We start from the raw sequence: 21,869 nt of genomic DNA on the forward strand, positions 1-21,869 counted from the left end.
TCAGAGATGTCTTCTGAGTCCAACTGACCCCATTACTGTAAGGAGCACTGGCAGCCAAAGAGGAGGCTTCCGATGCCTTGCTTCCGGACACACAAAATGGACTGTTTAGCATGTCTGTGCGCACAACTGCGTGTGGGTGCGTGTGGGTGTGTGGGTGCGTGTGTGTGTGTGTGTGTGTGTGTGTGTGTGTGTGTGTGTGTGTGTGTGTGAGTTGAAATATCTGTCCCCAAACACAAAAATCTCCACAAGTTTTGAGGAGAGGAGTGAGAACTTTGTCACAGTATCCCACAGGCCCTCTCTTCTCCGGGCCAAGCTTGGACTGGCGAGTAGTCGAGGCGCGTTCGGGGGCGAGTATTTGTGGCCCGGAGAACAGGAAAGGATTGTGCTCCTGGCCCTCTCGCCGGCCTCGGACCACTCTTTACGCTTTGATGAGCAGGCCCCGCAACAATGCAGCAATTCTTCAGAGCCACCCCAGTCCCTCTCCTTAATCCCCCCCCCCCCCCCCCCCACCCCCAACCCTTCTCCTCTGCTGAACTTGAGGCTGCCATGTGCGTGTGGGGGGAAGGGGAGGTGAAGCCTTCACTAATCTCTACCCTTTCTCCCATCTCTGCACTGTCACCGCTGGCTCACCCCAGTGAGCAAGACCCCCTCCGCAAAGGGCCTAGGTGTGCCTGTCACGGCCATTGTCCAGACATCAGCTCAGCAGAGGGACAAATGGGGAGGGGGGGGGACTGAAGAGGTCAAGGAGAGGCGGAGTGAGGAGCGTCATTTCGTCTCTTCAACTTTCCTTGAGTTTCTTTGCTGAGGGTGTCTCTTGGTAATCACCTCCGAGAAGAAATCAAGCAGACTGTTGGATTCAGTTTGGGATAATGACACTCAGAGAGGCGGGCAGTGGAGAGCCGGGGCGCTGTGAAAGCTCTCTGGGGGCTGGGAGCGAGATGGCGAGCGCAGGCATCTGCTATTTCAACATTTCCATTCTTGCTATTTCACAGGACGGAGAGCGCCAGATGAAAAGGGATCGCTCGTTCTCTGGGGAGCTCCGATTATTGCGGGAGTCACTCCGCGCTGGTGGCTGGAAGAAACATTCATGAGTCTCCACACGGCGTGTTCCATTCCCCTCGGCTGGGACAGAAAATAGGATCTTATCACATCTTCTCTAAATCTGTTTTTCTTTTTCTATTAAACAACAGTGGGGAGTGAAGCCCCCATGGTAGGACAATACAAGAGCCTTCAAGCGAATAAACAAAGACAATATCCACACACATCACATACATGTGGGGGGGGGGGGGGCTTTTTTCAGATTCATCAGGGCAGGGGACAGTAGAGGAAAATATTTTGTGTGGGCTAGATATGATTTCAGGTCCTCCATGTGAGCTGACAGAGGGAGTAAAGCAAGCAAATCGAAAACACAACACCTGCCTGAAGGACTGCGAGCAATCCGGCGAGTCTAAACCACTCGATCGAGGTGTGGAGCATTTAGGGGTGTCGGCAGGCTTCCTCCCTGCATTCGGCTAGGGTGTCTGAACTGGTAGATATAGTCTCTTTTTCCTGGGGGAGGGGGGGTGAAGGGTGTAAAAAAAAATAGCCTATTTTGGACGGCTCATTTTTCATTTGAATAAGAGCCTGAAGGGAAACAGATGGAGGGGGAGAACAGGACAGCCGAGCCCTGAATGGAGCGTTTGAGTGGCAGGCGGAGAGCAGGCGGGCGCCAAGGAGTTCATTATGTGTGTGTGTGTCTCTGTGTGTGGGCACGGAGGGTGAGGGGCCCCGTCCTGCTACTGCTGATATGAAGTCTGGGCCCTTTCAGTCTGGGCTACTGTAGAGGGGCGCTCTCTGCTCGACACCGGGTCAATTATTCTTTTATTTCCCAAGAAGAGCCATCTGTAAAGAGGGTATCTCAAAAAACCAAGAGTGAGGAGGAAGACTGGAGGGAGGGAGTGGGATGGAAAAAAAGGAAGAGAGATACAGAAGAGAGGGAGGGAAGGGTACAGGAGACAGGCTGAGAGGAGAAGAAAGGAGGACTAACTTGAACTTCACTCCATTGTCTCCATGTAAATACGCCCTGATCAAGATTCCACCAGCATTCTGCCAGTGAGCTCGATCTACACAGACAGAGCAAGAGCTAAACAGAGGGAGTGAAAGAGAGAAGAGGAGAGGCAGAGACAAAGAGAGAGAGAGAGAGAGACCAGCAGAGATCTACACAGAGCCCAAGAGAGCCTCTGTAACACAAAGACACATACATACATTTACTACACAACACAAAAGCAGCAATTTGCACATTACAACAAGTTGGGTCCTGCGCACCGGCATAGCCCAGCCAAAGCATCAGACAATAAACTGTTTGAGATGCAAAGCATTGACAATTATCAATATTTCAACTGCGTCTTTGTGCCAAATCACAAAGCAAATCACTTTCATGCTGACATGCGGCAGAATCGCCAAAGGTAAGGAGAGGAAGAAGGCTTTGATGATCAGAGAAATCTTTGATGACTAAAGAGGCTTGATGTGGAGCTTAACTCCGCTGCTTTAGGAAAAGGGGCTTCATGACTCTCCTTGCCTCTTCCCCTTCACCAAGGGCTGGGCTCCGGGGCTAAGGTCCTGAGAACTGAATGGTTGGTCCTGCTCAGCCACCCCTCCCCCCTAACCCAAGCAGGGTCAACCTGCAGTCCCCCAGCCAGGTCATCTGTCTCACATTGTAAACCAGAAGCCAAGCCACATTCCTCCTGCCACCCTCCGAACAAAAAACAAAAGCAAAAGGAGCCTGAGAATAGAATGAAGACAACAACGGACGGAGCGAGGAAAGGAGAGAGAGGAAGAAAGACAGAGAAAGAATAGGGAGGCAGGGAGAAACACAGATGGTAGGGGTCTAAGGATCCCCCTAAAGTGCTTGTTTGACGTATAGCAAGTTTGTAGCATTGTGCATATAGAACTGTTGCAGTTTAGCAACTCAACACTCCCATATAACATAGAGGACTGAGCTCAGGCAGCTGTCAAGTGGTCATGTCCCAACATGCTTCGCTGTGTCACCACACCATGGAAAGCAGCTAGACATTTAAAATAATCCATCAAAGCACAACAAAGCTTTTTTTCCAGAAAGAATAAATACACGAAAAAGCCCTTTGACTTCCTAATTAAGCCATGTTTCCACTGAACCTGTCCAAGCTGCTCTATTCAACCCTGGCTAAATCAAACATTGCATAACCCCTAAAGACTGGGGCACAGAGATGGCATTCAGGAAGGGCTTGTTTCCCTCCACTCTGCAGAACTTGCCATTTTGGGAAATGGGAGTTTAAGACAAGGGAGCGCGCACGCACCTGCCTCTGACCTGACCCGTGTGGATCTGCCCCAGGTGGGTTCGCAAGGGCAGATCGACCTAATCTGGCGTGGAGAAGGCATGACTTGATTTACCGAGCTGTCGGATATACGAGCAGATAAGGTGAGCCTGCACCTACCCGACCCGGGCGCCATAGCGACAGGGAGGAACTGAGGGATGGCGGGGGGGGATTCCACAGGAATTTTGAAAGGATTCCCGTACATCCCTGGATTAGAGGGCAGTGGTGTGTAATGTCCAATCCCACAGACTTCACAGAGGTGCGGAGAGTGCATCGCGGGGAAGCTTTGCTTAAATATTAGCTATGCATCCATGGCGAAGGCTCTTAGTCGAACTGACTGGAGCTAGACTCTGTTATTGGGAGTCGTCTTGCATGGATGGGAGTCAGGAAAAAATGTCCTTCAAAAATCAGACAGTGGTTTTACGTGAAAGGTCAACCAAACGGCAGTGCCATACTCGTTCAACAAATATTTGGAAAATGCCAGGGGAAAAGATACGGGATGACATTTTTCTACAATCGAGTTAGACCTATTTACTTGTGTTAGAACTTGTCCCTTGTTGCAGGGCAACATTTCGGCAATACCTCTTTTTTCCCTCCTCACTCTTCCTGTGCAGTTTGAGTAAGTCCTGAATTACACTGCCTGAGGTGACTAAGAAATGAGTCATGAGAGCTCAAACTCAGTTTTTTTTACGTCAATCTCTCAAGCTCTCTCCCTTCTCCACTCTCTGCTTCACTCTGTCTCCTCTAACTCCACCACAAGTTCACAAAGTTCACACAGTTTTACAGTATGACTGCTTCTCCAAGAAAGTCACTAATCAGACTAAGTACATCACTTCAGCTGTGTAGTAGGAGCCCAATCACTGAATGATTCTTTACTCTAAATAAAAAAAAGCTGAAACAGCCATTCTGGGCCTGAATGCAGTCAGGCTCTCCCAAGAGCACTGTGTCTTTATTTCCCAGCGCCACTGACTTAAGATGCAGTGCCCACTGCAGGTCTGCCAGACTCCTGGCAGTGCTCTTTGATGCCAGCCATCCCTTCAGGCGAATGGCTCCAGGACTCCCCTTGTCCCAGTTAAGGCACTGGGAGCCCGCCTGCCTGCAGCTGAAATCTGAATCAGCCTTTCCTGTGCCGGCCCTTGCCACACAGCGAAAAAACCAGCGAGGAAAAGCACGGGAGCTACGCGGGAGACAATGACAGGCTTTGTCCATCTTTAACTGTTCAAGTCCACTTCTGTCTACAACAACAAATCTGAGTGTGTCTTTGAGTATTTATAAACAATGACAGTCTGAGCCTCATCCTCTTGTGCTCTTCCACTCCCCCTGATGAAGAGATGAAGGGAGGCTCCATATTGAAGGGGGGGGGGCTTCCTGAACAGCTGGACAGACGTAGTACACATGAAGTAGGCTAAGAAAACACAGGCAGCCCAGAGGCGAGGCGGGACGCAGACGTCACGGAGGACTCAAGGATCTTGAAACGTGAGAGTGAGAGAGGATGGCCTAACATCTCCCTGGCTGCCCCCGCAATGACTTTATGACTTCATCCCTGCATGGATAATAAAATACATAAGCACGTAGATAGAGAAGGCAGGCCGAGGGTGTGTGTGTGAGAGAGAGACAGAGAGTGAGAGAGCAAGGTGGCCTTGTCCTCTAGTTCTAATCTCTTTCTCTACTGCCCCTGATTTCACCAGGGCTCTGGAGCCACTTAGACAGCAGGTCATCGCAACACCATCTCAAAACAGTGTAACAAACGCACTAGAGTTGGGGAAAAGGATTGTTGCATCAATGCATCGTGATGCCAACGTTAAATGTTTAATAAAATTAAATAATACTGCATGCATAAGGAATTTAAACAGCTCATTCCGACCCATTTCACTGCAGTTGTAATGATGGATGAAAAGTTGATTTACAGATAGCAATGGTAATACACACTACAAGTAATATTACATGTTCTTTAGGGTCTTGTGACGCTAGCCAAGAACAGTCAATGTAAAGAAATCCTTCGACTGCAACCACCATAGATATCAGTGATTGAAAACGTACAACTTATTGAATACATACTACATGCACACAATCCACTCAGAATGCAGCCAGGTACAGTTACACGTTGCATCATATTTTAAACGCATTTTACAGTGACTGTTTAATCGCCACATCAATGAATGAACACATAGCTTTAATTTGCTACATAGCTTAATGTCAGTAGCCCTACTTGCTACCACTTCCTGAAGTGTCCTATTAGCCAAATACAATCCACAGTTCTTTCAATAGTTTTTACATGTATTTACCCCAGATCGGCCCACATGTGAATTTCTGTTCATACTACCTTGATATTTGACCTTATAAAATGTTTTTATATATTTTTGTTATAAAGGGCAGTAACTGAATTATCCTGTAGGCCTAATAGAAGTTGTATTTACAATGCAGTAGGTTATAACATATTCAGCATTTAGACATTGGCCTACTGCTGGGTAATCTTCTATGTTTTTTATGTAATGTGAGTGTTTCTCATTTTTACCAACAACTGTTTCATAAAAAGGTTTAAAGGGAAAATTTGTATTTATAAATAAAAAACATGAAGGACAAGATTCATCGTGATGCATCGAGAATCGTTTTATAATCGAATCATGATCAAATCAAATCAAATCAAATCAAATCATGAGGCTAGTGAAGATTCACACCTCTAAAAACACACACATACCATAAACACAATCTGTAATATTCACTCTGCTATTCAATAGTAGCTTGAATTATACTTGAGTGCTTGAGTCAAATAAAGTTGTGTTTGTGTGGGAAATGGCATTCTGAAACACTTTCAAATTAAGTGTTCATGTAAGTGTTCAAAGACACTAAAAGGCATTTCTGAAGAGACGGACAATACACTAGTGTAGCCAAACTTGCGTGTAACCACACAAGTAACTAACCACAGTTCCCCTGCTTTAGATGCGTAATCAGAGGGGCAATGATGGCCTTCCTGGCCACTATAGTGAGAAATGACAGATCTCTGGTATCAAGCGCACAACTCCATTCACGGGTCTGTGTATATAGAAACCATAAGGGTTGTGTGTATCTGTGTGACCATATTGTGTGCGAGTGTGAAGGACAGAAAAAGAAAGACAGACAGAGACACCGGGGATTAAGAAAGGAGATAGCCAGAGATAATGAGAGTGATTATCAGTGCATATGGGTGCTGTAAAAATCAACCCTCTCATGTGAAAGACAACACAGAGGTGTCCTTTCAGTTCATCCATATATATAAAAACTATGCGTGTGTGTTCTTTGTGTATGTGTAAGTGTATCTGTGTGCTATTTGATGGGGGGGTGTCATAGCGATAGGTGTCATTGCGAGCTATCTCCATTTGCCTCTGAAAGCCATTTCTTCCTTGCCATTGTTAACTAAAACAACAGGATCACTGGCTGCCTTCATTGGAGCCGGGCAGATCTCACGGCTCAAGGGCCAGAGGCAAACCTCTCGGAGAGGAGAGGAGAGGAGAGGAGAGGAGAGGAGAGGAGTGTCACATTCCTCAGCAGCACAGGAGCCCTCTGCCAACCCTCTGGAGCAGCGACCACAGACAACCTCGGCGGCCCGCTTTCCTCATTCAGACAGGACACCTCCGAACACCCCTCTGTTGAACCTTACACACTCTTCTTTATATAAACCAGCTCGAGCCTAATGCCAAGGGCCACAGATATGGGCCTAGAGAGGCAGGCAAACCCAACATTATGGATTACAGCTTCATTCTAAAGGCCATGCCCAAGTATAATACCAGGCCTGTCAGAAGCCTTAATTGAGAAACTCAAGAAGGAGGGAAAAAAACTAGGTCAGTCCTCTTTTGTGCTTCACTGGGACTTGGGGGTGCACCTGGTGGTTATTACACTGGCAGGTTTACTGCCCTGGATTCCTCCATAATTACAGGTATATGGAGCAGCCTGACTACATGGCATACACACACACACACACACACACACACACACACACACACACACACACAGACACAGCGAAGGGAGTGTGGGAAAGAAGCGGAGGAGAGCGTCTTAACCTTTCTGAGCCAGCCCCAGCTGGATCAAACGCAGAGCTCCTCTGCCGAGAGCGGTGGCCATGCAGCCCACCCGCAGAAGAGAGGGGAGGGAGGAGACCTTCCACGCGGAGGTCACAAGGGGTCGCTCCCTGCGCCGTGGTCACAGGGAGTGTGGCGGAAGCGACAGAGACAAGACAGATGAAGGAGAGAGGGGAAGAGTGCGGGAAGAAGGGTCCGGATCTTTCCATGAGCTTCTCTGAGGACTTTGGGAGTGGGGGGGGGGGGGGGGGTCAGGGAGCACCCCACTGTGTGCAAACAGCAGCATCAACATCCTGGAGATACAGGCGAGTCTGGAGAAGCTCACACTGGGCTGACAAGAGGCTCAGCCAACCGCCACACACGCTCCAGTGCATTCCACATCTGCCGGGGGAAGAGGCAGGGAGCACACCGGCTCTCATGGTGGCAGTCATCTCGCCATCATCAGGACAACATGGCAGCAGCCAATCTCCATTTCAGACACTACACAGTGCATGAACTAAGGGCAGGTGGAGCTATGGAGACGGCACGCTTTTTTCTAAGTGCAAGAGTTCACTAAGGGCTTGAACTGACTGACGCACTCACTCACTCACACATACACAAGAACTAGAACCATACACAGCAGGCCCTCTTTAAATATTTATCAAGAGCAAGCGCACACGCCTCAGCGCTGTGACTTAATCTCTAAAGGCATTGTTTCCGTTTCCATACCTCAGCATGAGAAGAATGAATGAAATCTGAATGACTTCATTACCATGAGTTCTTCTTCTCCCTTTTTCCTGCTCTCTTTTGCACCCTGGGTAGTCGTTTACTGCCGCAACCTGCCGAGAAGCCCACATAGACTCTCAGCTCCCCACACCGGGGTCTTGTTAACTGAGCAAACAGAGTCAAAATGCATTGTATATCCCTGAATGAACTTTTGACCAGAGGCCAGTTTGTTTTATGAGATACGTCCAGCCCAGCCCCTTGTGCAACCGCCCCATTCCTCACAATCTCTTTTCTTCCCCTCCTTGCAATGTTTTCGCTGTCAAAAAAAGAGCAGACATTCATTTTCATTGTGCTTTGCCATGTTTGTTTTCTTCATAAACAGATGCGCTTACTGAACTGAGAAATAGTCTGGGCGTGTGAGGGTATTCATTATTTTTGACAAGATTGTATCGCACATCCCCCACATAGCCTAAGCATTACACACATACACACACACAGACAGACATACACACACACACACAGACACGCACACACACACACACACAGGTCCGGTCTGTCAACAGGCAACCGCAACCTCAGATCACTTAGAGGACACACCGTCACTCACGTAAAAGGAAGCGGTTCTCATCCATGACGGCCCGCTGCCTTTCATCTGTCTGACAGAACCTTCCCAGACAGTTCCCAAATGCCTCCCCCCACTGCCATTTAATTACAGTCCCGCTTTCTATGGCACTCAAGCAAAACACCAACTTCCCTGGTCCCTGACACAAACTCAACGCCCAACTGCAAAACAACTATCGCACTCCCTCGTCCCTTTAGAGACACACCAGTGGCAGTCAGACTTCCAATTCATTCTTCGGATTGTCTTTTGTAATTGAAATTCGAAGCACGTGCTTTTATCTGTGTTATATCTCACTGTTTATGAGGAACTCTCTGACTAATCCAAAGGATATTACTCACAGGGGCCGGCCGATGACTATCAGCAAAGATGTGACCAAACCCTGATTCACAGATTTAGCCCTCTCCCATTGAGTGGCTAGAGCACAGAACCGGTGACCTTGGGACTGGCACGGCTGGTGATTAGCCACACTGACCACGACAGCTGTGCACCCCTTTTCACGCTAGATCCGGGCTGGAATGTTGTCACGGATCTCAAGGAACGCGTATCCCACAAAGCCCGGCGCTTTCGTCTCCGCTCGCCCCTTTGTGTCTGGAATCCGAGAGGTTTTCCAGTTCACTGCTCGTTCAAGCCTTGGGAGCACGGTGGCCAAATCTGTATTTCCTCTCTAAAAGCAGAGCTTAATCATGTCTTTGAAAGCATCTCACACCTCTCTCTCTCTGTCTCCCTCCCTCTTTTCTGTCTTTCTTTTTCTGTCTTTCGTTTCAGCGGTAGCTGAATTCAAGGCTCTGCGCATAGCCTGACGCATAAAGCCTGACACAGGTACAGTGCAGAGGTTGGGTATTTCCCAGGAAGTCAGGCTTAAGCAGCAAAGCACACACAAAGTCCTCAAGAAGTTAACTCTCTCATTACTCAGCTCATGACTAAACCCCTGAACATGTGCATTTCAGGACCAACAAGTCTCCTTCTCCCACTGGTGGTACACTGGAATGGAGGTGCATTCCCAACTTGTGTAATGAGACGTCCCTCAATTGTAATGGTTATAAATAGAGATGGGATCAATCCAGTATCGTACATAACAACTAGTTCAAGTTTCTTGCTGCAAAGTAAAGCCATGACCATCATACAAGAGTAGCTCTTCTCACAAGGGGCTGGATCAGACGCATTAGCAGAGGATTTTGGCCAAGTAATGCAACTTCCCCAACAGCAGCAGTGGACATGTGGATTTGGGGACAGCTCAGGGCATATGTGAAGTGAAAGTGAAAGGTTAAGGCAAGGGCTCTTTGCTCTTTGTCCCTCTTAGTCTGCCAAGGCTTTGTCATTGAGGCCTTCATCGGCATTCCAAACAGGTGTCCCGCATTCAGCTTTTTTTGATTAAAAATCCCCCCCCAAAAAAATCTCATAAATCCTGAGACTAGGTAGGTAGCTGGCACGCAGGTACACTTCTCGGCCTCTTTCCTCACTCTGCCTCCCAAATTCCAATCATCTCCTCTCCACCGACCCCTCTTTCTCCTCTGTCTCTGAATCTCCTTGCCAGTGCCCTGCACTCTCCTGTTCCCCCACCCCACTCCACCCCAAGTACTTCACCCGCCACCACCATCCTCACAAAACCTTCTTGTGAGATGCCCAGGTCTGAGGGTTCGCCAGTGGGGATTACTGGCCCCCCGCGGCTCCTCTCACAAAGAGGCATTTGTGCGTGACTAGATGTAATACCGACACGAATCCCACGGGCACATTCAAAAGTATGAGTGGAGCAACAGGAGTGTTTCTGGACTTTTGCTGGTTGTTATGAAAACTGTCCTCCCCTCTCACGGGCACACGTAAAAAGGCTACGGATATATGAGCACCGTAAAAAAAGTTCTAGTTTTTTTTTTTCAGTCTATAATCTGTTCCCTCTGTCTGACCAGAACACCCACATGCCTAGAAGTCTAAAGAGTGTTAAAGAAAAACGAAGAAGACGGATATCAAGACGACAAAGAAGAAGACAAACCTGCTGACATGTGGTCATAGTGTCATGAGCTTTCCATACGACTCATGAGCCAATACATGAAGCCTCACAATTTCGTTCAAGTTAGCAATTTTGGACATCCTGTGAAATGCATTTTGAAATCCCCAGGCCAGTTTCTAGATCAGGTTAGACAAATACATTCAATAAGCCTCTATGTCTGTGAGAAGTCCCCATTGAAATAATTCTCATGCATACTCTATTCAGAAATCAAGGGGGAAACAAGGAAACATGAAGGAGAGGAAACCCGGTTCCTGTCCATTACGCCTTATCTATCAATCATTACCTTCTCAGTCAGGAACCACAGCCAAGCCTGGCTATCGTGTGTGTGTGTGTGTGTGCCTGTGTGTGCCTGTGTGTGTCTATGCAGAGTGAAATCACAGGCCTGAGAGGCCTCTCCTCTTTGCACAAACAGTTGGAACAAAGCCGGGTGCTCCCAGAGGCCTGGGCCCTGTGTGGAGCCCCGCCGAGGGACACCCTTAGCTCAAACACGCAGAGCATTCCACAGAACAGCCTGCGTGCTCATCATTACCCCCAGACCACCTGCTGACAGCCCGGGAACCCCAGCGCCCTGCACTAAGCTAATGGCCTCTGACACTACAGGCAGAACCTGAGTCGGGGCCCCATCCCTCACACACGGGTGAGCGAGACACAGAGAGAGAGAGAGAGAGAGAGAGAGAGCGAGAGAAAGAGAGAGAGAGAGAGAGAGAGAGAGATGGGGCTGAAGAGAGAGAGGGACGGAGAGATCTCACAACATGCCAGAGGAGTGTGCACATGGATGTCGAACAGCAAAATAAAACCACCTTTGTTGGGCTGCTGTGACGGAACGGGGTGGGATGACTGCTGGCACTAAGTGGAGTCCAAACAAAAGCAGCTGATGAACAGACTGGGTGCGATAGCATCTACCCACACGCTCAACGCCTCTCCATCAAGGCACGGGCTTCCTTTCTCTCTCTCTCTCTCTCTCTCTCTCTCTCTCTCTCTCTCTCTCTCTCTCGCTCTCTCTCTCTCTCACACACACACACACACACACGCACACACACACACATTCATTCCCCCATCCCCTCTACCCCTATTTTCCCTGTTACTGGCATGCATTAAACATCTACATTAGAATTCATTACCACGGGAAACAAAAGCCAAATTCTTATCCACTTGGCCCATTTTCATTGCAACTGCAGTACAGTTCCTGTCAGAGGATTTTTGCCCCAATACTAATATTAAAATCCCCTTGTTCAACAGATGTCTCTGATCCACAACCTGAGATATAATCTGACAATAGTGTGGTTGATTCTGTTGAGTGTTAGGGACATAGTTCATACATGCAAACATGGCCACCAACAAAAGGAATGGCACAACAAGTCTTCACTTGCCAACTTTGCCAAATAAGTAAACGTTTAGTTTGACTTGATGTTGAAATCCATGTCTCTTTCAGGTGGATCTATTCATTTATCCTTTCATTGATTTATTGTGCCCCTGTGTGCCTTGACAGTCAAAACAGACAGAGCAAACAACAGGTAACTGATGGATAACCAACTGGCTTAGTTTGGGAAGGAGGTGAGAATGAGGACACTTTTCACTGAGCGTATTTACTGAGGGCCCAAGTAAATAGGCCTTGGGGCCACAGCACTTTAGGAGATGAAAGCATTAGCTAAGTGATTGCACGTAAGGATCTGAGTGGCTTGTGGCACTCCAGGCTGCTGGAGGAGAGTGAGAATGCGATGCCTGGAGGTGTCTCTTCTGAGACTTGGCCACACTCTCCAGGCACAAAGTGCCAAGCAAAACATCCTCGGCATTCCAGCCCACACCTGTATCAGGAATTTCCTCTCTCCTCTCTCTCTCTCTCTCTCTCTCTCTCTCTCACACAGACACACACTCCTCTTTTTCTCCACATCTCTACACCCCTCCCAATCTCATCATTAGTGGTGACAAAGAAAACACAAAGCTCTTTTTTTCTGCCTCTTGACAAAGACTTTGACAGCGCTGCTCCTGACCTTTCCAAAGAATCCCTGAAATTTTCCTTGCTATCTAACTGTCAGAGGTGAGGAGAGAGAAGAGGATACATTGTTCTCCCCGACAGGTACAGTCTTGTTCTCGCTGCACTATCCACCATAGACGGCCTATCTCATTCATGCCGTCTGTACAAGACCTGGATACAACCCAAAACCCTTTTTTTTAAATGCCACGAAGGCAAGAAGTTTATTCTTTATAGAGTGATGCATAGCCTGATTATGGCATGACACCTCATTCACGATGAGCCAAAGTAAATGAACAGTAGTATGAACGTGACAAAAAAGTAGAGATTTTTTCATGGGGCCAAATCTACAGATATGGTAACCCCATAATGTGTTCATCTGATACGCTGTGATACATTTGTTACTATTTTAACTCTTTACATTTTAACTTTTACATAATGTATTTTGTGCTGGAGATAAATCTGAGGTTGACGACAGTGAAAAAAAGAGTGCAATTCATCCAGCAGGGTATGTTATCCCAGGCGATGACAACAGCATTTGTTTTCAGGGGCATAGCACTTAGCCTTTTATACGCTCCTGTGAAATATGGCACTCCGCTAAATGGCTTCTTAAACGAACCACTTCAAATTAAAGCAAACCACAACAAGGGTGCATACACTAAGCAGTATTCGACCGAGCCAAGAAAGTCTTCACTCCAAAGCACAAGAAAAGAAAAACAGAGGATAAACGTAAAGACTAGCCAAAGACCGTTTCGTGCCTGGACAGACAAGCAGAGGAATTTTTATGTTTGTGCCAAATTCTACTAAACATTGCAAACGAGCTCGGGCCATTTGAATCACCTCCCAAGCGGAGAGAAGGGAAGAATGGACCAGTGCTGAGCTGGGGCCCTGGGCCGCTTTGATTGGTCCACTGTCTCACAGTGCGAGAGAGAGCTCCATGCTCTAAATTTTGTCTGTCTCTGGTCTCCATGCTGGCTTACAGTATGTGTGGTAGACTCTCACTTTGAATGGCTGCCAGCATTGTTAAGAGCAGGCAAGGACTGAGCTGCAGCGTGCTCAGTCTGACTGGCACAATGGCTCAGAATCAGTCCCGCACACACAGCAGATGTTATGGCATGTCTGCGAGTGGTGTGACTGCTACAGTGGTGTCCTGCCTCCCTTCAAGCTGGGCAGAGCACATGCATCCATGCCCCCAAAGTTTTTAGTTTTGTGATGTTTTTTTTTTCCTTTTTCTTATTTTTTTTGTTGTTACTGTGAAATACTTTTGGAAATCTGGGGCTGCAGCTGGTTTAAATAGATTGCTTGTCCTATCCCACCCAAACTCAGGAAGCCACTCGCAAAACTATTTTTAAGATGGCATATTTCTGAGTGTGGACCAGCCTAATTTATTCATTCTGTCTTAATGTCCATTTCCTTCTGCTCCCTGTCTGCTTCTGCAGGCCAGCGTGGATAAATTTAGAAGCGTACTGGCTGGGCCTTTTTACTGCGCTAACACTTTGCCTGTTAAAAGGTGAGAACAAGTGGCAAATGTGGCAGAGTGTGGGAGACTCTGATAGCAGTAAAAGGCTCAAAGCTGGAGGTTATGTGTTAAGATTTTAGGAGCTCTCCTCTTGACTTCATAAAACCATACCCCTCAGGGGGCTGAAACCCTCCTAAGTCGGTCACTCTGCCTGGAGACCAGAGCTGGCACACCATACTACCGTAAATCAGCGAATCAGTATCTACCTTCTCTAAGAAACACACAACCATTCTAATAGTAGTCATACTGTGGTAATAGCAGTAATGGCTCAGGTCACAACAACCCCTGACAAAGTTATTCAGTTATATCCGAAAACACCAAATTGCCTTGTCACAATCCCGGTATCACATAAATTATACAAGATGAGTACAAACACTGATGATTTTCTGTAGTTTTCTCTGCGATATGAAGCAGACCTAGACACAGACTTTGATTCATTATATCCTTAGCGTGTATGCATTTGTGAATAACTCCACTAGGCCAGAAGTGGTCTGTAGTGAGCTGTGAGCTCTTGATTTCCCTTTGTGTCAGTCACTGCGTGACCGAAGAGAAGAATGCTATCATGACGTGAGAGCCGCCGATATATCACATACCTTCCACGTGATTTTCCACTTCCTCCAGGTTGCGCAGCGTTATCCGCATCAGACTGGAGTTCAGCATCAACTCATTTTTGTGGGAAGGCCACATGCTCTCAGGTGCCAGGTTGACGAAGAAAATGCGGGTGTCGCCCGTGGAGACCCGGTTGTCACAGATGATAGGGTCCCCGAAGCCACCAATCATCACCTTGTTGCCACCATCCAGCAGGATCTCCCCATTGACCATTGGTTTGCCTTTCAGGTAACGCCAGACCCTCACCTTGGCAAGGCAGTCAAGAGGAGAGAAGATGGAGGAAAAAACGGTTGGGAGGATTGTTTAACATTTTTGACATAATAGGCCTATTCTATGTCATGCCCCTTGAAATCACTGAGTCAAGTTTAACTGCTGAAGGAAAAACAAAGACATGCACATAAACAGCTACATACTTAGTTTGAGCTTTGGAACTGTGCACAGCTTATGAATATGTGCACTCAGTGATTAGGTGTACATTCAAACAGTTACCTTGCCCTTTTATAATGCTGCCTAAATCTGATGCAGTGCGACTGGGAAATAGCTGTGAGACAGATTACTAATGCCTAAACAGAACGAAACTGAGCGTGACAATCCAGAAAGAGAATACAAGGCTTATTTAAAAATAAAAAAAATAAAAACTAGTTTCACGGTGTTGGCTCTGGTTGCTTTTGAGGGTGTAGATCGTGACATAACAGGACGGTGTCCAAGTCTAAACGATTTATTGACAATTTAGTGCGTCACTTCCTATTTCTGGTGTGGTTAGCAACAAGTGCAAGTATCTACGAGATTTTCAATTTCGTGTGTTCAGGTTACGCATTGGCAATGCTTATACCAACATTATAACATAATGATTAAATACAGCGGAAAGTTACACTGCATTTTGGCTACACTGAGAACATGCAGTTTTAATTCTGCCACATTTATTCAATCAAGTAACTGGATATGGGTAATTGAGAGGAAATACAATCCCCTAACTAGGTTACATTCTCAAGTATGCTTTAGTCGCTTGGAGTCAGTTCGATCTAGCTACATGCCATGTCTTGAACAAAACCTCAGTCATCAACTGGAGTTGATGCAAGTGGATCATGATGTCAGCTTATTTTGGATTTTTCCAGTGGGCTAATACTGGGAACCTTTGTAGGTATTGTATGAAGCGCGGTCCTGATTGATGTAACCTGCTAAAGCGCAATTTATATTTGCGATGCACAGCAATACCAAACTGATAAACAGCATAAGCGTGAAATGTTATCTGAACACAAACATCGAACTAATTTGACAGGTGTCCATTTCCCTCTGACAGGTGAATTTGGTGAAGTCGATAAACCACTGTAATGACTACCACGGCTTCAGTTGGTTGATTGGGCTGCATGCGGGAAAATAGCAATATGCTTCATCACTTCATCATGAATGTGAACTTTGCAACCCCGGCTTCTAATAGTTATTTATTGTGTGCACTGAATACGGAAATGACCCATACAACTGCCCGACTGTCGCCACTCTTACCTTGCAAGAATACGTATTGTGCACCGGGTCCATGTTCATTATTTCTTCCACAGTCCCAGTTAAAACTATGTTTGCCTCTTCTTCTCGGCTCTGAAGCTCTTTTTCCAGACAACTTCCATGACAACGCTGAGACAAAACAGCGACAATAAGGATTGTCCACCCATACAAGTGTATAGTCTGTCTCCGTTGTGTGCCCATGATCACAAAAACGGATCACTAACTTGTGGCAAAATCTCTCGACTGTAGCAGTTAAATAACAAAGCAATGATCCGGCTTTGAGGTGAGGTTTACTTTCTTCCAACTTCCCTGCAGTCCGTAAAATTAATGCTGTTGCGTCTAAACCTCATGCGCCTGGTGCGCAAGCTACTTCGCGGTAAGCCGGTGGGGAAAGAAGAAAGGAGCAGGATTCTTTCCCAAGGAATGCGCTACACCACCACTCACCCCCTCTCACACTCCACTCTTTCAGAGGGACGCTGCTGATTTGCATGCCATCTGAATTGCTGATAAGACCAGACGGGGGTAGCGGGTGCGTAGACCAACTCCCCAAACTGGTGTAAAACGCCACCCTTTGGAGAAATCGCGCCTTCGACGCACTGTGGAAATTGCTGACTCCTGCGGGCAAGAGGGAGTTGTGGTGTCTCAGACAAGAATGAAGGGCAATGTCAGAATTGCCGGGTTCATGATATGCATGGATGTTTTCTGTCCTAAACGGATTTATTTTAGTATGTTAAGATTTAATTTGCCTGTGAGAGTATGATGACTGCTCCAAAACTATAATTTCACCGGAACAGCCTAAAATAATAAAGATGTCGCCCATTTAAGGATTCTAATGTTCGAAATCCATAAACGCTCCCATGTGTGTGTGTTTTTTTTTTTTGTTGCTTTTTTTTTTGCAGATCCCTGTCCAAAACAGACAGTGCGTAAATTTCCACTTTTTAAAAGCTGTAATTTCACTAACCATTCATCTATTCTTGGAAAATGACAGGGTTGGCTATGCACAGTCCGACAGATGTGACATTTCTAGAAATTATCCGCGATTTTTTAATGGAAATACACCTCCAGACAGAAAGCAAGAAAGTCCCATGCTTAAACGAACTCAACTCAAGTTCAGGCTATTACACAAATTTCATAATTTTGAAAAAGAGAAGACCTCCTCCCACCTACTCCTTCCGCCTCTCCTCCTCGCCCAACTAGTCTCGCTCTGTCTCCAAGGTAGCACGGAGCAACCCACATGAGCAGCACTCTTTGTAATTTACCTCATTTGAGAAATATATCTTTGCTGCAACATTGTTATTTCTTCTGGGATCTGGAGTTTAAAAACAAGCACACAAAGGAACTATGGTTTCCCAATACTTTTGGGGGGGATACATACAAATATCTGGACGGCCACAAATAAACACTTGAAATCCGCAATATGTAAACCAGTGCTGTCAGCAAGGCTGTCTGCTCTGTAGCCCTCTCTAAATCACATGAAGAATCATGTCCCAGCAACACCAAAGTGCCTGACAGCTCTCCACTACCCACAGTGAAAAAAATCCCCCTCTGTGGAAAAAAAATCAAATGTAAACAGGCTTTAACAAGGCGTTGACTCTGAAAAGACTTTGACACAGGCATTTTGTCAGTCAAATGCTGATCCATGAAGCAGGCGCAATTATTGTTTTGATATGGCGGTGCGTCAATACAGGGCGCAAGGGCGCAGCCCCTCCTAAAATTTTGAGATAAAAAAAAAAAAACATTATATACCAAACAATTAAAATAAGAAATGTACTGTGTTAACGCGTTAAATGTGTGTGGGAGACCGTAAGCCCCTGTCAACAACCACTTAAATGTGACCAAATATAATATATTGCCATTCGTTATCACTGAGATAAGCCCCTCCTCCCTGGAGGGGCACCGGCCAAATGGAAGTTTATGAATGGGCGCTCTCATACTTTTCTGAAACATTTGAGCAAGGACAGCTTCTCATTGGCGGATGAAAGTTCGATCCTGGGGCGCAACATTTTGCGCCCTAACCAATGACATCGTTTCTTATTTCAACGCGACTGGACTATTCGTCGAATCAGAGACCTTTATCATTCCCTCACATCCCATATAAATCTCACGTATCTACGTGAGCAACGTAGCTAGCAGAGACTTTGATTCTGTCAGTATGGCGACTGAAAACTCTGTGGTATCTCTTCGTGAAACACCTTTCAATCGACGATCAGATGTCGATAAGAAGAGACTGAAAGACATGGGACCCGAACGTCCGTATTTAAAAATGCAGCAGCAGAGCATCGACCGCGGGAGGACGTACACCCGTAGCTTCTCCTCAAGCCTGTATGCTAACCGGAGCTGGTTAGCTGGTTGTTCAGTGAGTGATGCGTTTTTTTTTGTTCCCCCTGCCTGTTGTTCTAAAGTCCTGGGACTGAAACAATCTGGACTGCAACGGGGATGAGGGATCTAAAGCACTTCAACGATAAATGTAAAAAAGCACGAATCTTGCCGCCGCCATCTAACTAACAGCCTGAAGCTAAGCCTCTTTGGAAGACTGGGTATAGCAGAGCAGCTCGACTAAGGGTACCGAATTGGCATTCGAAAACACAATGAAGAATTAAGGAAAAACAGACACATTCTCTCAAGAATAATAGACTGTGAAGTTCTGTGGTGCATTTGAGTTGGCCCTGCGTGGTCATGATGAGAGCGAGAACTCGGATAACCCAGGGATATTCCGTGGCTTGGTGGACGTCGGTGCCTCACCTGACAGTGCACTGAAAGAGCATCTCGAGAGCGCGACTGTTGGGAACATGCAAAACAGTCCAGAATGAACTTCTTGACTGTATGCTGGCTCTTGTGAGGGAAAAGTTAGTGAGATTTGCCAACTTGAAAGAGAGGAGTGCTAAATTTCTTTACAAGTAGTGGGGCCTACTCTTGTCAAACACCCAATGTAAAATGTGATATCTCTTTCTGAATCTCTTGTGCTCTAAACCTCTCATGTGAGGGTGTGGGCACCTGTTTTATTCTGTAAACCTCTGAAACCGTTCTGCTCTGAACCTCTCATTCCCAAAGTTACAGTTTGTTGATGGTTGTTATTGGATAGTGTTGAGCACTGTGTGTTCTTGAAATAAAGCTTTGTTTTTTTAATATTCTACTCAAACTCTTTTCTTATTGTGGAGTGCTATCTTAACCGCGCCGCCCAACTGCGCCCCCCCCAAAAAAAATTCACCAGCCGCCACTGATTGGGACACCAAGCATACACACTGTAGGCTTAGGAGCCAGATTTGCTGTATTGGGGGAGTTCCTTAACGATTCACTGCAGAGAACAAGGATGGTTTTACAACAATTAAAATACATTCATATGCTGTGCCGGGAACTGATGTTGCAGAATTATGCAAATACTAGAGTGAACCAGCTTAGATTTAAAGATGCAATTCAGTTGTAAAATGCCAAGTTCAGCCATTATTATTATTTATTTATTTATTTATTTTTTATATTTAGACTAAAGTTGAAAAGCATCTCAGAATGGTAGGCACTTGGCAGATAATTAGGCTAAATCGTTGTTTATTATGAGGGTATTTTAAAGGGGGGTGGAATTGGTATTTACACACCAATTTTATGCCAGTAGGGCTACACACACACAAATATAAACCTGCATGCACAAGAACGCACACGCACACATCCACACACACACACACACATTGAACATTCCAGCTTTATCAAGACAGCCTTCTGGTACTCTTTTGTTTTTACAGAAGACAGCCTTTATCCCTTTATCAGGTCTCTCCGCTTGGGAACGGCATAGCAACCCTCTCCAGCTTGGCAATTTGAGCTGTGAGAATGGAGGCAGTGTATCTCTGCCTGCCAGGCCCTGTGGAAGACGCGGAGCAGGGTGGGCCTCTCCTGCCCCCCGCCCCCCCCCCCTGCCTCTCTGCTTCTATCCACACCTGAGAGACAAGGACATCATCCATCACCCCTCTGCACACCCTTCTGTCTCCTGCAAGCAAGATACGGTGACTTAGTGGCACCTGTTGTGCGGTGGCTAGAAATGACTTGCGACACTTCCTTGGTGCTCTGTGCCGGGGTGACTGTGCACATGAGAGATGCTGCTGTCGGCTCAGTGACAGAACAAATGAGGCTGACCATAATGGTGAGCTACGATTTTCATGTCAAAGCCAGGACCCATCATTTCCACCACACGGGCAAGCTCAAGTATAAATGTAGTTCAAAGCTGAACTGAGCATAGATAATTATGTGTGTGTCTCACTGAGGTAAAGTGAGCTCAAGGAGACTATTTCTTTCTTTTCAGAGTGACTGTTTCCAATAATTCCCAGGATAGATGATCTGACTTAAATCATGATGAACTGAAAGGACTGTATAGCCAATAGACGTGCAGCCAATAGACACAAAAACAGCAGATTGAAGAGGAAAACACTCCAGCTGAAATATAGCAAGTAAAATACAAAGCACATCCAAGTATGCTGAGAGAGTATGGCGCATGTTGTAGTATAGCGGTATGTTTGATAGCAGGTTGGAGAGAACACACCAAAGTATTTGTCCTTCACATTTCCTCTCATGCTCAATGATCCTATAGCACTAGCAAAGGGTACGGCAAACAGGCGGTGTTTAGCTGACTGCTTGTAGCCAGATGTTGCCCTGCTTTGTGGTGTCAAGTCCAAACAGGAGGCTGGCTCTCACACCTGGTGTGGGCCTGAATGGTGCTTCGGAATGCTTCCGTGTCTCTTCAGTCTTCAGTCTTCAGTCTTCAGTCTTCTCGCAGCAATATTTCTTTCTCTGTCCAGCAAAAAAAAAGCAGTCTGGTAAATTTCTGCATTCCAGTCGAGGGGGAAACAGAGGGTCTTATCTGCTGTTTGAGCAGAGGTGCAATGTTTCCTGTAGGCTATCAGCACTGTCAACAAAACAAGCAAACAGACCCCATCTGGTGGCATTGTGAGGAGTGGTGGCTGGAGCAGAATCGCTGTCTCGCAATGCCCTCATTGGCCCCGGTGCCACACAAACTGCCACACACACACACAAACACACACACACACATATACACCTGCACACAAATATACATACACATGCTCTGGTTATGCACTCTGACTCAAAGTCCACTGCATCTTATCCTTCATTCCCTCATACTAAACCAACCCACAACATTCAATAGTTTATCAATCTCACCAGTTTATCTCACTGATGTAAGCCATATAAAGATTACAGAGGGTGTTCACTAATGACAATCAAAACAAACCTATACTTCCTTATTTTCAAGATAACTCCTCAAATAGAAAATTGCTGTATGTGATAAGCTGATAAGTACGTTTGTCATACAGCATCCTGCTGATCAGTGAACAGAAGATTCCACTGAAAATGCATTTCAAATATTGATGAGGCTGACCGGGCCAGTCATAAAGCACAAGCTGAAACCTCAGCAGATTTTGCATTACTGTAAGTGATTCATCCTCTTTTTTTGCTGTTGTATTCCAAATGGTTTGGAAATATTGAGCAAAGTGCTGACCTTTAGCAGGGCGAGTAAAGCCAGGCTAAGGTTTATCTCTGCTCAGCGCTGAT

At 46.3% G+C, this 21,869-nt stretch overlaps 1 protein-coding gene across 6 annotated transcripts in view; it reads right to left on the reverse strand.

The window, feature by feature from the left end:
- agrn (agrin) overlaps positions 1–18,068 on the reverse strand; it is a 204,148-nt gene extending 186,080 nt beyond the window's left edge. For 3 of the 6 annotated variants that reach the window (XM_031566373.2, XM_031566369.2, XM_031566371.2), the window contains exons 1-2: positions 16,323–18,066; positions 14,804–15,065 (exon numbers count right to left, since the gene is read on the reverse strand). In XM_031566373.2, coding sequence (XP_031422233.1) covers positions 14,804–15,065; positions 16,323–16,520 — 460 coding nt within the window. In that variant the 5' untranslated portion in view covers positions 16,521–18,066. Of the gene's footprint in view, positions 1–14,803; positions 15,066–16,322 lie in introns of all 6 variants that reach the window. The other 3 variants (XM_031566367.2, XM_031566366.2, XM_031566372.2) reach the window with 2 other exon arrangements.
- Between the last annotated feature and the right edge of the window lie 3,801 nt (positions 18,069–21,869).

Source organism: Clupea harengus, chromosome 4 (genome assembly GCF_900700415.2).
Source record: "Clupea harengus chromosome 4, Ch_v2.0.2, whole genome shotgun sequence".
In the NCBI taxonomy this organism is placed as follows: domain Eukaryota; kingdom Metazoa; phylum Chordata; class Actinopteri; order Clupeiformes; family Clupeidae; genus Clupea; species Clupea harengus.